The sequence below is a fragment of the Chinchilla lanigera genome, unplaced genomic scaffold (assembly GCF_000276665.1).
Source record: "Chinchilla lanigera isolate Chin_1 unplaced genomic scaffold, ChiLan1.0 scaffold00003, whole genome shotgun sequence".
Taxonomy (NCBI): Eukaryota; Metazoa; Chordata; class Mammalia; order Rodentia; family Chinchillidae; genus Chinchilla; species Chinchilla lanigera.
Genome location: NW_004955404.1, coordinates 15245081 through 15263696, shown reverse-complemented (window position 1 = coordinate 15263696; position 18616 = coordinate 15245081). Strand labels below are relative to the sequence as shown.

At 38.5% G+C, this 18616-nt stretch overlaps 1 protein-coding gene across 2 annotated transcripts in view; it reads left to right on the top strand.

The window, feature by feature from the left end:
* Positions 1 to 13165, top strand: part of Gpr180 (G protein-coupled receptor 180) — a 24850-nt gene extending 11685 nt beyond the window's left edge. Inside the window, exons 4-9 of one of the 2 annotated variants that reach the window (XM_005374110.2) lie at positions 1990 to 2170; positions 2304 to 2353; positions 5501 to 5658; positions 8022 to 8213; positions 10319 to 10396; positions 11443 to 13165. In XM_005374110.2, the coding sequence (XP_005374167.2) occupies positions 1990 to 2170; positions 2304 to 2353; positions 5501 to 5658; positions 8022 to 8213; positions 10319 to 10396; positions 11443 to 11601 (818 nt within the window). In that variant the 3' untranslated portion in view covers positions 11602 to 13165. The remainder of the gene's footprint in view (positions 1 to 1989; positions 2171 to 2303; positions 2354 to 5500; positions 5659 to 8021; positions 8214 to 10318; positions 10397 to 11442) is intronic. The other variant, XM_013516272.1, reaches the window with a different exon arrangement.
* The last annotated feature ends 5451 nt before the right edge of the window (positions 13166 to 18616 follow it).

Genomic DNA, 18616 nt, shown 5'->3' with positions numbered 1-18616 from the left:
AGAGCAGGAGAGACACCGAGTGGCTGAAAAACTTCTTGCTGCTTTTTCCCCTTCCTAATTATGCCAAAAAAATAAAAAAATAAAAGATTGAAGCTGAACTATTTATTGGCTGTTTTTCCTATGATTTGTGTCATCTGGATCACTTTTCCCAGATTGTTTTCCACATAATGGATATACTCTCGTTTCTGCTCATTAATTGGAGTTTACCCTAAATGGGAAATTGGAGCAGGCTTAGTGTTCGCAGTGGAGTGGTTGCGGTTCACACGGTTCATCCACCGCTCTCTTCACAGCCTTCGCAGCGACACTGTAATGTTAATGTCGAATGTAAAAGCCTGGATGTCAGGGACCCAGCGCAGTTGGCACTGCATGGGCACAGTTTCCACATCTTGATGCAACCAACCATGGATCAAACATGTTTGAAAAAAAAATGGTGTCTGTATTGAACATGGACAGACTTTTCTCGTCAGTATTTTCTGAGCAATACAGTATAGCTCCTGTCTATATAGCATTTGTATTAAGTATGATAGCAATTGGAGATAACTTACAGTACGTGGGTGGCTGTACATTGGTTGTATACAGATAGCATGCTTTTTTCTGTAAGGGTACAAAGGGCATGCAAAGATTTGGGTCCTGGAACCAATCTCTCTTGGATACTGAGATGGCTGTTAATGCAGACCATTAAACTCAAAGACATAAAACTCAAGACTGTGGTAATAAGCTTTTAGAGTTATAGTAAAAATTTTCAGAAATTTTTGAAAAATGACAACTCAGCCCAAAGACTTTAAACACAGAAAAAAAATTATGAGGTTACTTAAAGATTATGCAGAGGAGCTGCTAGTAGGAACTAGAGGTTACTATAATGACTGGCACCATTTTTAATATAATATCTGCACATCCTTGCTCATCTTTGCCAGCTGCCCATCCCCCTTTGATTATAATTTCTGCTGACTCACTGATAATTTCACTAACCATGATATCATCATGGCCTAATTTGACTGCTCCGTTCTGACTCAACCTCAGCTCCTTTCCGCTTCAACCTCTGTGAGGTATTCCTGTCCATATTTTGTAGTTTGAATTCTTAGGAAAGAATATCATTTGCATAACTTTGAGAATCAAGTTGTGTTGTTAGCCACTTGGATTGGTGGCCATTTATTTCGTGTCGGAGTTGCAGCCAGCTATCTCCATAGGGTTTCCTCTCTGGCAGGAGCTGTAGGAACTTATCTCAGAAGAGGCCTCTGGGCATGACAGGTGTTTTAAAGCTTTGTCCAAACGGAAGTTCAGAGTAGTGGAACATTGGAGAGCTGTGATTCTCAGTAGTAGAATCACTTCAGGCTTGCAAACATACGGACTGTTGGCCTTCACCTTCCAAGTTTCTAGTTAGGTAGATTCAAGGTGGTCCTAAGAGTTTGCATTTATATGAAGTTCTCTACTGAGGCTGCTGACCCAGGGACCACACTCTGAGAAGCACTGTGGAGGTAAATTAAACTATTGTTGACTGAATACATCCATGTCTGAACTTCTTACAAAGGAAATTCACTGTGAGGGTAAGAAGTGTGTGTCACTGAACGCTGAAGTCATTGTTTCCATTTGCTGTTTTTTAACAGTTAATTTTGTGGTGAGTCTTTGACTTCTTTCACCATGGTTTTTTACAGGTTGACTTTAGTTCAGCTTAATCTGCCTTCTTATGCTTACAACTTTGTCCCAAAGTAGAAACTTAATTTCCCTCTTTTTTTGACTTATAAAAGTGAATGCTGGGGGCTGGGGATTTAGCTCAGCGGCAAAAGCGCCTGCCTGGCAAGCGCAAGGTTGTGAGTTCGGTTCCCAGTATCGGAGAAAAACCAAAAAAACCCAAAAAAAAAAAAAAGTGAATGCTATGAGTCCAGTGAAAAAAACAAGTTCTAGAAAAATATTGACAGGAAGATTTGAAAACAGCCCGACACTAATCTGGCATTGTTTTACTGAAGCAAACTCCCTCTCTTCTCTTCACAGGGTTACATGAGTTCTTTTTCCTCCTAGTCCTAGTGTACTTTGTGATTGCTTGCATTTATGCTCAATCATTGTGGCAGGCTATTAAGAAAGGAGGACCCATGCACATGATTTTAAAGGTTCTGACAACTGCATTGCTGTTACAAGCTGGTTCAGCTTTAGCTAATTACATTCATTTCTCCAGGTAACTCAAAACCACTAAAACTGTGTTCATCATTACATCTAATTAATCCTAATTAGTCCACCAAAATTATGCTTACGTTGATTATGAGCAGTTTTTTTTTCATACTTGTAATTCACACTCTTCAATTTTCCAGGTACTCAAAGGATGGAATAGGGGTACCTTTTATGGGAAGGTTGGCAGAATGTGAGTATCTTTCTGAGCATTATTTTGTTGTTGTTGTTGTTGAAGCTAAACTTGCCATCTGTTTTCATTTTGTTAAAATTATTCTGGACTGAGAGTATAGCTCAGTGGGAGAGGTGCTTGCTTACCGTGTGTGAGGCCCTGGGTTTGATCTCTAGTACCACTCCAAAAAGAGAAAGAATAGATAACTAATTTTTCGTTATAGTAAAGTTTTTCTGTCTAGTGCTGATTAGAGCTGAGCTTGCTGAAAACAGGATTGCAGATTTAGTTTTCATATGTCCTATTTAGTTTCTTCTTAATAATAGTATGTGTGACTCTTCATTATCCTTAGGGCATATTTGTATATATGCTCTCATCTTATCCTCAATAAAAAGCAGGTGTGCTTATTTCAGTTTTGCACATAAAGAATCTGGGCTCAGTGAGAGGAAGCCTGGTTCCGAATACCACTCAGCTACTGACAAGACCCCAAACTCAGACCTGTGTTAATTCCTTTTTTACATACTGAGTTTCTTTCTGTTTCTGACTGAAGGCCTTGTGTACACCTATAGTTGAGCTGCTCTTGTATCTTTGTGCTTTTATTGATAAGACAAATGCTTATGAGGTAATTTTTAATTAAGCATGATAGAAAAATATTTAACTTTTATTTTTTATTAGTACATTTGCAGTACATAATGATTTCATTCCTTATGGGGAGTTGGTACATATGTCTAACACATCTTCATTCTTGAAAAAAGTATTTCAAGAGCCTATAGGCGTGACAGGTTAAAGAGAACTTCAGAGGGACAGTAATTTATGTGCCATTCTTAATGCTGGGGAACTATTTAAGATTTGCTCTAAAAAGCAGATTTTGAGTATGAAACCACACAAGGATTTACTATTTTCATATTTCTTTTCTAGTCTTACCACTCTTCAATAAGTATCTTACGATATTTGCCATTAATCGTCTTAGGACCCATTCATCCAGATCTTGCCACCTGTTTTAAGATTCTGGAACTAAGCCTTTTATTTTGCTTACGAAGAGGATGTATATAGTTTATCTCCTGGGCATGAACAGGAGGCGCTTTATGCTTTCTGAACATTGTTTAGAGCCCCTTTCCTCCCTTTTTGGGGGACTAGTAACACATAAAGTGTTAAAGCTGAAGAATAATTTAGCTTATGAATTTTCGAGGACGAAATTGATGTCCAAAGAGACAAAGCACACAGAGCCAATTAGTGGCAAAGCTGTTATTAAATCAAGGACTATTAAATATTGTGTCAGCTATATACAAAACAGTTTTTTAGACTATCTGGCATTTTCCCTGGAGGGTAAAAAACAAAACTTTTTACTTTCTTTCTTTCTTAAAAAAAGCCAAGAAATTGATGCTGATAATGTTTGGTAGTTCCCACAATAAAAGGTTTGGTTGGTTAAGTGATTACAATTCAAAACAGGAAGGAGTTTTTGTATGATCTGTGTATTTTATCTAAAATCAGTTAATTTTCAACATAAATGAACAGTGTTATACTGATCCAGGTATACAGTAGTATTATATTGGTCTATATATTACTTAGTACATAAAGAAATGGGCCAGAAAAATAGGGATCTTTTGCCCAAGATATTTGTTTTTGATACTTAACAGCTTATGTAGGAATATTCTTTTAGCCAACCCCTTCAACTATGTATCTGTGAAATATTTAATAAAATTAATTGGTATCACAGTCATTTAAAACTCTATAATGAAAGAAAAAAGAATTTAACGTAATAGGCCATGACATTTTGTATCACTTAAGTCCAGTGACAATCAATTATCAAGAATGCACTACCGCGTAAATGGAGAGTAACTCATTTTCGTTTAGATGGCAAGGCAGAGGAAGATCTGTCAAAATACATGTGAGAAAGTGTGTTATTAGTAGATTTTTGGCTTGCAATCTTTAAGTATAGCATTATGCACTATCGCTAGTTGTCTTCATTGCTGCAAGACCATTCTTATATTGAAAAAGAGTAAAAGCAACCAGGCATGGTGGTGCATACCTCCACATTCCCAGCTTCTGGGAGGCTGAGGCAAAAGAATTGCAAGTTTGGGCAGCTTAGTGACTTACTGACACTCTGCCTCAAAAATTAAAAAAAGCCTGGGGATGTAGCTCAGTGTGAAGACCCTGGTTTCAGTCCACAGTGCTATCCCAAAAAAGAAAAGTAAAAATGATCAGCATCAAAGTTATGGGGGGACAGTTGTTAAACTGTGACCACAAGTTTATTCCAAAATCCAAATCAGAACATACTGTGAGAAAGTGATAGCCTTCTAAAAAAATGAGTAATTACTAACTTATGATAAATATGCGTAGAACTTCAATTTATAGATTTTGGTTTCCTTGTGCTGTTTGAGTGCATCCTTTTTAAAGTAGCAGGCTTCCCTTGCAGTGCAAGTGATGGCCACGTGGTGGCACACTGCACCAATTCATGAAGCTTTTCATTTGTCCTCAGGGTTCTGAAACCAAAGCCAGAGTAAGTGGATGTTACAGTGGCTATGCACTTCCTAGTCATATTGTTTCTTATTAATAGTTCTAGAGAATTCCCTTCACTTATACTTCAGCCATCAAAAAAATTCCTGGCAACCCGGAAATGAAGGTACTTACATTTTCCATATGGCAAAAATGATATTTAAAATATGGTTCTTTAAAAATCGGGACTGCCGGGTGTGGTGGCGCATGCCTGTAACCCCAGCACTCGGGAGGCTGAGGCAGGAGGATCATTGCGAGTTCGAGACCAGCCTGGACTACAAAGTGAGCTCAAGGCCAACCTGAACTGCATAGTGAGACCCTGTCTCAAAAAGGAAAAAAAAAAAAAAAATCAGGATTATGTGTACAGTTATAAAAGCTTAAGAAAAATGGGAAACATGAAAAGCTTTAAGATGAACTTAGAAAAATGATATGAGCATCTGTGTATTTTAAAACAGTATTACCACTGTTTCTTATAAATGTTTTGCAAATTACATGGCAAATCTGTAATTCTTTAAATTATTATATGTGAATGTCTCCTACTGAATCCCCTTAGCTTCACTTTGCAAATTCCCATCTTTTTGTGGCAAAAAAGGGGTGTTTTTATCTTAGTGCAAAAAGTACCAGATTCTGTATATTGTGAAAACTTGCTTGACTTTGATTTTCATTTCCCTTTAGTTTTTGATATTGCTTCCCAAATCCAGATGTTATATCTCCTTCTGAGTCTGTGCATGGGCTGGACAATAGTCAGAATGAAAAAGTCTCAAAGCAGACCTCTCCAGTGGGATTCTACCCCTGCGTCCACCGGCATTGCAGTGTTCATTGTCATAACCCAGGTGAGTGTGGGTGCTCAGGTTTCCTTCTAACAACGTTTAGAAACCCAGTCTTGATGGTTTCTCGTTTCAGAATTGAAACCTGGAATCCATAAGGAATGTGTGTCATTTTGAAGTAATGGATTTAAAGAATGATTGATCAAATACGCCATTAATCTTCTGGGTACTAACACTATATCTATATCTATATATTTATATCTGTGTATATATATATATATATCTTAATTATAGTTTACCTGACTGAGCTTCTTGCCAGTTTTTAAAAAGCACAGCATTTCCCACTTAATTGTATTTCATCTTTTCTATCGCATGGTAAGACTTGAGCATTAAATGAGTGAATCAGTGAAATTGAGATTTCACCCGTTGACAAGACTCTTTAGAACAGACTCCTTTAAACGTAAAAGTGTTCAGGTGACTGAGGTTAATTAAAAGGAAAACTATGGAGTAAGAAAGTAAGAAAGAATGAAATCCTGTTTTTGAAAATAAATATAAAAACAGCTGGGTTTTAGAAAAAATTTCTCTACCTTTCCCTCTATATTGGTAGCATTGACATTATGCTAGGATATCCATATGCCTATATCCACTGGGTTGTAAAAATTCAGAAGAAAGATATAAAAAAATTCATATTAAGTCTATGAGATGATAATGAACTATACAGGTAGCCTCAGTAAAGGACATTATAATGTAAATTTTAATGCATTAAGTAAATTGAAAAGTTCTGTATTGAAGGATGGAGCCAGCACTGTATTCATGTGTAACCCTCGTTTTGTTTAGCATAGTAGGAGCTGTGTGAAATAAGTATACTGAATAGCCATGATTGATTTGAGAAAGATACCACATTCCAGGGCGTGATATTTAGAAAGTAGATAGTTCCAGGAAGAGAGCTAATGAGAATTTGAAGTGATTAAAATATGAGCAAGATTTTAACCAGCTTAATATTTTTGATTCAGGAGTTACAGAGAGTGGTGTTAATAGCAGATTAAATTTTCATTTCTCAATTCATAACTCTTTTAAAACTTCAGTTTTCATTATCATTTTATTATAATTTTACTTGATTATCATGGACAAACACAAATTGAGAATTAAGATTTCGACACTATGCTAGAGCTTAAATGGGCCTTTATTAAAAAATGCATTAGACATGGTCCTGATCTCCAGTAGTCACTGAACAAAGCTGATGAGACAAATAACCAAAGATCACATAGATCCTTATCTATATATATAGGTCACATGTTCTCATAAATAATATGAAAACAAGGAATTCAGATACATAAAAATGTGAATCACAGGAAATGGCAGCTTTGTCATAGTACTCCTTCTTGTAAAAGTTAAGTTTAGAAATGCAGGTTAAGGAACCGGACTGTAGTAATAGTAGTAATAGCAAATTTTAGGTCCAAGCAGGAAAGTTCACATGTGCAGGATGACAAAGGAGCTCACCTGTTAAGAGCACTAACGGAGTAAGATTAAGTTAGAAAAAGAATGAGGAAAGGAAGAGATTTCTTATAAACCCCATAAAAGCTACGACTTGGATTTAATACTGTTTTTATCTAAAGTCTTCAGAGGCCACTTAATTCTGAAAGCTGAGTTGACAAAGGCAGTCCAAAGCCATATTTGATACTGAAAACATGATAGTGATGTAATGTTCAGTGTGGGCAGAGGGAGCATGGACTCAGGTTAGTGCTGAGTAGAAGTAAGTAGCATAATGAGAGCTTGCTGAGCTCTACTGGTGCAATAACAGGTGGGAGAAAAGGTCAGCAGACAGACAAGGATATGGAGCGGTGCCCTGGGCGTTTATGGTGAAGAGTTTTTAAAATGTGCTTTCCTTTCTTTACCTTTCATAGCAGCCATGAGAAGGTTATCATGGAAGAGTGAAATCTAAAATCAGCAATTCTAACTTGACTTGTTAATTTCTGGCTTACAGAATATTTTGAGATACTTGGAAGTGACCTTGAGAGAGTAGGCTGGAATGAAGAAGTTTGATTTTTAGGGATGGTAATAAAGGAAGGAGATGGATTGAGAAGAAAGCTTACATTTATTCTCAAACTTTTCAATGGGATTGGTCCTTAGAGATGTCATTTGAATCATGACAGAAATAACATCTTTTTTTTTAAATGTCTCGTTTCATAAAAAACCCCCTTTCTTTAAAGCTTATGCTTATTAGAGGAAGAAAAGACTGCCTGTACTTTACTATAGACTTCATTAAGCCTTTGTAGTCTGATAAATCTTAGTGTCTCACAGGAATACTGGTATAGTGTTTATAAATGCTATATAATGCTTACAGGAATGTTTACAAGAGTTGAAAGAAATACTTTATTGTAAATAGTTCTCATTTATCTCTCTAAATGTGATTTTTTTTTTTTTTTCAGAGTATTTTACTACTTTGGGAACAGTTTGAAGATGCCAGTCATCATAGCCCCCATTCACACCACAACTTAGCGGCGATCCTTCTAATCGTCTTAAGAATCTGCCTAGCCCTGTCATTAGGCTTTGGACTGTATCAGATTATCACAGTGGAGAGAAGCACTCTCAAAAGAGAATTCTATATCACATTCGCCAAAGTATGAGTTGGGGTAGAAAGTGGCTTCTTCTGATTATCAACTTCGTTCTCATTTCTATGGAGTGTCGTAAACAACTACATGCTAACCTGTGTTAAACTTCTATTATGTACCAAGCACTATTTTTCTTTTCCTTTTTGGTTTTTTGAAATAGGGTTTTATTATGTATCAGGCTGGTCTTGAACTCACTATGGAGTCCAAACTGGCCTCACACTCCTCCCAGTTTTCCCACCTCAGCCTCTGGCATGAGGGATGCGCGGGACCACACGCAGCTTCAAGCACTGCTCTAGGCACTGCTCTAAGCCCTTCATTTGCTTTTCTTATTTAATTTTGCAGTCTGTATAATGTAGATCTTATTGGCCCCATTTTACAGAACCCGCGTTTTACAGCACATGTATTTTCCAGGTAGTCTTCGGTAGGTCAATCTTGCCTCAACCCTAATTCCTTTATCAGTAGGGATCTCCTATTTTTTCTATGGTGCTAGAATACTTTTTAATAAATTAAAATATGATCTGAAATTTCTCCACAGTTAACATTAGACTGCTGAGAGTTGTGTGGTGGTTTATAACAGCCCGCGAGGAGCTCTTCCTCGGCAGAAGTGAGGGCAGCCAGAGGGCCGAGCACCCAGTGTGTTTGCGCCCCTTCGTCCCTAGGAGATCATGTCCGCTCTCTTTCCCTGTCCAGGTCCTTCTTTCAGCTGGGAAATCTGAAAGCAAATGCCACTCTTTGTGTACCCTTTTAGTCCAAGAAAAGGACCAGGGGAGGGGCTGGAGCAGTAACTTGCCAACGTCTCCGTCCCTTGAAGGCTCCGTTTTTCCATCAGATTGAGTGAGCCGTTCGGGTCCCTTCACCTCGGCGTGGAGAGCGCCGCCGCCCGGCCTGGCCCCGCCTGCGGGCCGGAGGGCGTTCCCTCCCGGCTCCCCGGGCGGCGCTCTGCAGAACGCTGCTGCCGCCTAGGAGGCAGTTTCCGCCTCTGAGTGCCACGTGAGTGAGCAAGGGCCATTTTGCTTTGGAGTTTTCACCGCGTGAGGAAGTGCCTGTTGTACGGCAGGTGGAGGTGTTGAAGCATTAGGTTTTCCTCTTTCGTTTTACATTTAACGTTTTGAAATCAAACATCCAAGAGTATTTAAAGAGCACCAAAAAGTACTTCTTACCTTGGTCCTGTCTCCTTATTTATCACTGTCACCTCCTCATATAATTTCTGGTATTGGTACCTAGTTTATTTTCCTAGAGTGTGTGTGTGTGTTGAGATAGGTTCTCACGATGTATGGTAGTTCAGGCTGGCCTTGAACTCACCATGTAGCCCATGCCGGGATCCCCCTGCCTCAGCCTCCCCAGTGCTGGAATTACAGGCATGCACCAGCATATCGAGCTCCTAGAGAATATTTAATACATATTCTTATGTGTAGGTCCCTCCATTTTAATGTAAGGAATAATACTAAGCCCTTTTTTTCTGCATCTTTTTTGCCCCAATCTTCAGTATACCCCAAGCATCACACTAGCTACTAATTATTAATTTGTTTCAAGTTTTAATTTTAGAGAAGAGAATGTCTCTAATCTTCATTAGAGAAATAGAGAGAAATAGAAAAAGGAATAGAAAAAGAAATAGAAATAGAAAAAGAAATAGGGAGAAATAGAAAAAGGCCTTTGAAAAGTGTGAACAATTTGCCATTTTTACTTACCTGGTTTCCCTTCCTCCCGATGACCCCTCAAACAACTAACTGCCTTTAATCAAGATTTTTGTACTTCTGCAGAATTTTTTGTGTATGTCCATGGACATGAATGTACACTCATATTTTCTTTTTACAGAAGTACACATTTCTACCTTTTCTCCATTTTTTTTAATGCCAGTGTATTTACACTATATCAAAATACCCATATGTAGCAATGTTCCAAATACAAGATTATATATACTTCCCAGAAATACTCATTCAGTTAAAAACATCAAGTATTAAATCATAGCAACAGTAAATTTGTCTCTACATTGTATTAAAGGCTCTACTCAAAGCCAATCAGAACCTAAATACACTAGTGATGATTTTATTTGGTACATTTTTAAAGTAGAGACATGGCTATACTTTATTTGACTTCTTATTCCTTTGTTTTAGGGCTGTATCTTATGGTTTTTATGCCACCCGAGTCTAGCGTGCATTTCTGTCATTTTTAGTGACTACCAAAGAGATAAGGTAAGGAATGGTATATGTCATATATGATCAAAATACTTGCTTAAATGAAAATGTAGCCTTTGTTGAAAAAATATTGAGGTGAGAGGGGCCTGTTTATCCATTCAGAAATTTTTTGTGTGTTTTACAATAAAACTTTGAGACAACCTATTTAACCAGTGGACATTAGAAGTTCAAAGTAGAGAATAATTTTTTCTTTATATATAAGCAAGATGTGGAAACATCTTTTTCTTACATTAACCTATTTCATAATGATGTTTTATAAAGTACAGGAGTTTTTTTTGCAGTGCTGAGGATTAAACTTGGCCTTGCACATGCGGGGCTAGTGCTCTGCTGCTGAGCTGTGTCTCCAGCCCCAAATTTAAAAATTTATAACACCTCTTGTTAAGAAAAAAATGATTAAAGTTTTTTGCTATATAATGGTAAAAATCAAGATAGGCTTAAGAAATCAATCTTGTGGCTTCCGAGACTACAGACCGAAGTGTCACAGTTCAAGCATGCTAAATTTTGAATCTTCCTTCTTAGATGAATGGCTCCGTCGTTGCAAAGTGGAGCTGTGCCAGAAGCCCTTTACGGGCAGGGAGTGCCGTGTGTGCTTGCACACTGCTGTATTGAGGCCAAGGTACTTACAAAGGATAAATAAGTAGGAAGGTAGTATACAGAAATAGAGAAGGGACTCACACAGGTTTGAAAGGGCTTTTAGAGTAGTCTAACATTTGGGTAGGGACATGCTTTTTTCTTCTACTACAGTAGCCTGGAATCTGAAACTTGTCTATGGTGTGCACATTCTTAGGAGAGAATGCTTTAGTAAATTACTCTTGTGTCTTGCTTTGGTGTCTATAAACCGTATGTGCAAGGAATTTTATCCTTAGCTAGATTTCTGAGCATAAGTCATATTTTTCTGTAGAAAATTTTTCAGTAGAATGTACTCGTGATAAAGATGAAGGATAGAGTACTGTATTTAAAAAGCACGTAGGAGTTCATGATAAATTGAATATAATTTCTCTGATTCACCATGCAGTAAAGCATTCTTTTTCTTTTCTTCTCAGGTTATTACAGTAGGTGTTATCCTCTGCCAGTCTGTCTCCATGGTTATTCTCTACAGACTCTTCCTATCCCACAGTCTCTACTGGGAAGTTTCCTCGCTTTCCTCAGTGACCCTGCCACTGACCATATCATCCGTGCACAAAAGTCGGCCTCACTTCTGAGAGTTTTTGTTCAAAGAAGAAATGAATTGGTTGAAAGGATGCAATAAGGATCCAAATACAATGACTCTTTTTTTCATACATTTGGTATGAAAAATTCAACAGTGAAAGTAAAGCATGTTATTTATATAACTGCATTTAAGCAGTACCAAAACTTAAGGTAATAAGTGAAATGGTTTGAAATATACTTAAACAATAAACTTTCAAGAAAGAGTGTTGTGATAAGGTGGTTGAAAGACTTTCCATATGGAAATAATTGTGAAAAAGAGTTTCTCTTCTTTTCTTTCTTTTTTTTTTTTTTGTTTTGTGAGATGGGGACTTGCTATGTAGAGGGGTACCTGGACACCTTTGTATCCAGGCTGGCCTTGAACTCAGGTAGAGCAGGCTGACCTTGAACTCATGGTAGTCCTCCTGCCTCAGCTTCCTGAGTGCTGAGATTACAAGTCTGTGCCACCACGCTTGAAAGGAATTATATTACCCTTTGGTAAGATACTCACTACTCATAATGCCTCATATCCATAGGTAACTCAGGCTTGATGGTCTTTTTAAAAGTAATCAGTTAAATGATTGCTTGCTTATACATACCTAAACATCCAGTTATGAAATCAGTGTAATACACTGATTCTACAAACTACTTCTTTTTGATGCTTTAAAAGGAATGCATTTCATACTAGAATTTAAAAGAATAGAGAATAAAATTTATGAAATGAATATAAAATTTTCCCAATTAGATGAGTAAGCTTTTATTTGTGAGTGGGATTATTCTCCAATTTTTTTCTTTCATTTTTGGCTCTAGTTAGGTTTTAGCGTGACTAGCAAAGGATTTTTGACAAATAATTTATGAAAAATAAAACTTAGGTACATCACATTGGTTGTAAGGACAAAGGATTTTAAAACCTAAGAACTTAGGTGAAGGGACAAGTAGGTTTATGTTTTAAAAAAAGGAACTATATGATATGCTGCTAAAATGCTTAATCCTGATATAATTCATTTCTCTTACATGGAATCCCCAATCATAATTAAGCCGTATACGCAGATTAAATTAACAGAAGCATTTCACATAAATGTTGGTTTCAGTCATCAACTACCCATGAATTCCTGCCCAAGGATACTTAATCAGGATTAAATTTTCTATGAATAATTGAAAAACAAAATACTCACTGGATTTGTTATAATCCGTGTTGGCACTGGATTCTAAGCAGCTGCCATCTTGAATCCTTTGTAATAAAGCCATATTTCTGTGTGTGTGTGTGTGTGTGTGTGTGTGTGTGTGTGTGTGTGATACCCCTGTATTGAGTATGCTAGTTAAAAAATACTCCTATCAAGTGCCTCATTAGAGATTGCTATGCGCTGGTTAATACCTATTGTATAAAATATATAGTCCCATTAATATTTACTGATTTGAAATTATTTGGTTGCCCTTTGTCAAGTTGTTCAAGCATTTTTAATTTTATCTCTGATTTATTTAAAATAGACTTTATCTGCTTATTACACTTTTAAGGAAGAAATGACACAATGCTCTGGTAATGAAGCCATTTCATTAGATACTTAAAATAATGTATCGCAACTTAAAAATCCTGTGACTGCTTTTGTTGTTCCCTTGCATGTGGCCTTGTTGGAAATGGAGAGTATTCTGATCCATTTTAAAGGAAAATGTATCTGTGACTAGCAAAATGACAAAGTAACAGTTCAGCCTGCTGATTGGAAATCATCTAGTAATTCTTAGATTATCAGTTATTAAACAAAAGCTACAGGCTAAGACCAGAAGGTTTTGATGTATGGCTTAGGTTCGTAGCATCTGGTGAGTGGTCATACTGACCTTTTCATTTTACTGTGTCTCTCTAGTAATACCCCTTGATGTCTGTTGGGTTCAACTGAGTTGCTTTTCATTAGGTGAAAAAAAAGAGTGAACTCTTTCGTGAAAAAAGTTCCCTCACTTTAAAAGGAGTGAGCTTGCAACAGTGGGGAGGGAGTGAGCTTTATGTTATTTTACACAAAGAACATAGTAACTATAATCAAAAGAGAAGTTTGCATTTGTGGAACTTGATTTTTAATGTATGGTTGAAATTGCTGATAATTTATTTTGTTATTGAAGGGCCACTGTGAAATGAAGGAAAACAATTGTGAATAAATGTATGAAACTATCTTTGATTAGCAGTCAGGGGCCAGACTTAACCATGTGTAAGTCAGGACAGTATCTTGTTTTCTCTTTCTGAATATTTACGTGGAGATCTATCACTGCAGATTGCAGAAAGATGTGTGTAGTGCAAACCCTATTAAGAAGAAAACTTTTCTTCCTCTGTCAGATAATGCTCTTTTTAAAAATCTGTTTTACGCTTTCTTCCCCTTAAATCTGTTTTACATTTTTTTTTCCCCTTCAGATAAATGGTCTTTTAGGATTCCTCACCTTTTTCTTTCTTCCCTTAAGAAAATGGGGTGTTTTTTTGTTTTGTTTTGTTTTGTTTTGCCATGTATAATAAGAATGCCTACTATGCAGCAGCCCTTTTACCCTCATTATGACCGAGCTCTGCTGTGGTAACCAAACCTGTTTAACTGAGTAAGAGGGAGGAAAGATTTCCTCTAAGGTCACCCATAGTTTTCCTACTTCACCCTCCTGATTTAATGAGCATGTACTAGGCGTACATGCTTTAGAATTAAAAACTATCAGTAGTTAATTTTAGCTAGTGATTTGAACATTAAACTTGGAAATGTGCTGAAATCCTAATTGAACTTGAATATATTTAAGAACTTGGCATATTTCAGTATTTAAACCTGGCTTTCAGCCACAGTATTGCTAGCGGGGAAAGTTAATCCAGACACAGAAGGGCTTGCTTTAGGGAAATTTTTCATAGTCTCCAGTAAAGTAAGCAAGCTCTGATGAAAATAGAAGATACAAAGTCTAATGTCAGTGCTGGTGAAACTAGAACCTGTACATCCACATGAGTATGGGCTCCTTCAGCAGTTGCCTTTAGGAGCCCACAGTCTCTGGAAATTCTTTGGAAACCTGGAATTATTTGTAAAACATTCTCTTACATAGCTCCTGTGTCATATCCTTGAGGGTTTTACTCTTGTTTGGGGAATAAATAAGATAGAAATGGTCAGTTGGAAGCCAGATCTGAAGAGGTAATATTTTATCTTCCAATGCGAATTTGTGAGTTGACCCTAAAATAATGAGATTGATCTTCCTGTGGGGTGAAGACTCACGTGGAAGCACTGTGGCTTGGACTCTCGTGTGGCTGCGTGCTGTCACAGCTTGCACGCCCACCCAGCCTTCCCGGGGCTGCAGGGCCTTGCCCACTCTGCTCCCAGGGCGGCAGGAGGCCTGGACTTGCAGGAAGCAGCCGTGCTGCCCATGGGAGCCATTCCCACGCAGCCAAACAGTCTCTTCAAAAAAGGGGACTCGGCCTGGGCATGGGCATAGAGGAATTCTTTGTGCTAATCTTACAACTTTTTTATAAGTTTGAAATTATTTGAAAATGCAGAGTTTAAAAAATGTGTATATCAGATCCAAATACCACAACCCTGAGAAAAACTCCCATTTGCTCCTTATTGAACTTAGGAAAAGGAAGTGCTCACGTGCTACACATGCTGTGCAAGGCCTTCTGGGGTTCAGCGCCTGCCTCTTACTTCGTGCCACTCCTCCCGTCCATCATAGCCCAGCTTCACTGCCTTGTCTTTGTCAGAAAACATCCAGTGTGTATCGCTGCCTTGGCATTAGCGCTTCCCCTGGCTGGGCCATTTCCAAATTGTGACATGGTTACATGGCCAAGTCCTCAGCTTTCGGGGCTCGTGTCTGTCAAGACCTCAGACCTTCTGGTGGTTCACGTGGTACCAGTTCAGTCCAGCTGGGGATATGCTCCCCGGAAGTTCAGGGCAGGGTGGGTCTTAAGAAATGTTTGATAGGACATTTAGAAGGCAGAAGTAAGCTGGCAGCCAGGCGCAGATTCTTCTGTAGTAGAAGTTCCAAGCAGGAAACTTCCTGGTCACCGCTTTGCTCATCTTGGCCAGTGGGACAGTAGCCAGGTCCACAGGAAGGCAGCTCGTGCTCTCGCACATCCTTCAGCTTCTCTTCTGGGCGACGGAGAATGCCAGCTTCTGCAGGACAGTCCCACGGTCCTGCTGGGACAATTGGAAGAGGTTAGACATGAGAACGGGTTTCCTTCTCAGATTGACTCAGTCCCCACGGGTCCTACAAATCCTAGCATCCTTTTTTTTTCACCTAATGAAAATCCTAGCAGTTTCCCCCAGTTTGCATCATGCCAGACACAAAAGCAGTTGTCCGTAATCCCTATAGGTGCTTTGCTTCCAATCAAAGGTGTGTGTTACACGCTAGGGTTTCTCCTGTTCTGAGGGACCCTCACAGATACACCGTCCTAGTTAACGCTGTTCCTTCATCCTAATTACTTTATTTATTTTTTATTTATTTATTTATTTATTTATTTATTTGGTTTTTTTTGGTTTTTCTCCAGTTTCGGGAACCAAACTCATGACCTTGCCCTTGCCAGGCAGGTGCTTTGCCACTGAGCTAAATCCCCAGCCCCCATCCTAATTACCTTAGTAACATTATCCTCTTTTTGCTTTGTTGCACTTAACTGCTCTGTCTATGTCATGAACGGTGAAGAGCCCGAGCCTTTACCCTGCTTTCATCTGAAAGCTTGCTGTAAGTTGGAGGTGTCTCCCAGATTCATGCCCTGGAAGCTTGATCCTCAAGGCTGCAGCGTTGAGTGAGCCCTCATGAGAGGCGACTGGGTTACAAGGGCAGTGCCCTCCTGAATGGACCAATGCTGTTGTCCCAGGGGTGTGTCACTTACCAGGAAAGTAGTTTGTTAAAAGGAAAAAAACGAGTGCCTGGTGTTTCTTGCATGAGCTCCTTCTCCCTTTTCCCCTGCAAGGCTGTGCAGCACAAAGGCCCTCCTTGCCAGACACGCCACTGTACTGCTGGACCTTCCAGCCTCCAAAACTGTGAGCTAAATAAACTGCTCACTACCTAGTGTGTGGTGTTCTGTTACAACAGAAAATGGACTAAGGTACTTAATGATTTACTTGTTACAGCAAGTGTCATGAGTTTCTTGTTGGCTTACACTGTTTACACGTAGAACCCAACTTCAATGTGGGAAGGACTTCATAACTACACATGCAGTAGATGTGTACTGCAGCCAAGAAATGCTGAGCTTGGATAATTTATCTTGTTAAAAAATGGTTTTTAATTGATTGAGGGATGAACCTATAGTCTCATGCTTGGTGGGCAAATGCACTACCCCTGATCTGCCTCCAAATCTCTAATTTATCTCCTTTATAACTGGCTCTTTGTGCAGCAGAAACATTACCCCCTCTTGTTCAGTGTATGTAAAATCCTAGGAAATAGCCCACAGTAGTTAGAAACACACATTCCTGGTGGACCTGCCAAGGACATCAAAGATACTTCAGGCTTATGGTAAATTGCCAGTCCTAACGTCCCAAACCATTAAAACTAACTCAAGAAGAAGTACAGATCTACCTCATGTCCTATAACTACTAAAAAAATTGAATTCTTATTGGAAAGTCTTAACACAAATCTCCAGGCCCACCCACATGGTTTCACTAATGAATTTTACCATTCAGTTCTACCAATCTATTTTTAAAAAATTGGAGAGTAGAAAGAAATGTCTTTTCAATGTAGTGTTGGAACTGTTAAATCCATGTGCAAAATAAATGAACTTCAGCCAAAGTTTTGTCTTAAACAAAAATTAGCTTGAGTCATAGATGTAATATAAAACTACTTTTAGAACATGATAAAATCTTTATGACGAGGTTCGGCAGAATTCTTAGATATAAAAGCACAGTCCACAAATAATTTGATATTTGACTGTCAAAAACTGAAGAACAATATCAAAAGAATGAAAAGAAAGCTACAGTCTTAAGAGTTTTTGGGTGAAAATGTGTGAATCATCTGTCTGAAGAAAAGTCTATAGGAAATGTATAGAAAATTCTTAAGACCCTACAGTGGGAAGACAACCCAGTTTACAAATGGGCCAAAGGCACTTGGCCAAAAAGAACAGTACATGTGGGAAATCAGCACATAAAAAGATGTTCAACATATTTATAAAAATGCAAACTAAAACCATGGTGAGATATTTCTACACATCTATTAAAATGCTTTCAATGAAAACTGAAATTACCAAGTGCTGACAAGAATGAGGAGCTACTGAAGCTCCTTCGTAGTGGGATTATAAAATGGTACCGTCATTGTGGACAGTTTTGTAGTTTCTTATGAAGTCACACAAATTACCACACAATCCAATAATCCCGTACCTAGGTATTCACCCTAAGAGTGAAAACTTCACATTCACACAAAAACCTATACACAGTGTTGATAAATGAAAACTGGGAGACAGCCCAGATGTCCTGAATTGATGATCTATAACATACTCAGCTAAAAGAATACTATTCACTAATAGGAAATTATTAATTCGTACAAGTTGGGTGTTTAAAAGTCCTATGCTGAATGAAAGAAGTCAATTTAAAAACTTTTCGTACTGTGTAACTCCAGTATGATGTTATAGTTTGCATCCAAATGTTCCCCCAAAGTCTTGTGTGCTCACAGATGTGGCTTTGGGGAGATGATTGGCTCATACAGCCGTAATAATCATTAGTAGATTAGTTCATTGAGGAGTTTGTATATGACTTGCTGTTAGGAGGTGGGGTCTGCTTGGAAGAGGCAGGTCACTAAAGCTGCGCCCTGGAAGGATTTATCTTCTCTCTCTACCTCCCTTCACTCTCTTCCTGCTTCCTGGTCGGTCTCCATCCCATGAGCCACTTCTCTGCCGTGCCCCTCTGCCAGCTGCCCTAGAGCCAGCTGAGTGGGGACTGAAGCTTCTACAAACCTGAGCCAAAATGTAACTTTCCTCCTTTTAACAGTGACAAGAAAAGTGACTAAGACAGATGGCATTCCCACAGACAGAACCAAGGTGGTAAGAGCAGAGGTCAGTGTCTCTCAGGCGGTGTGTGTGTGTGGGGGAGAGAGCTGCTGAGGCTAACA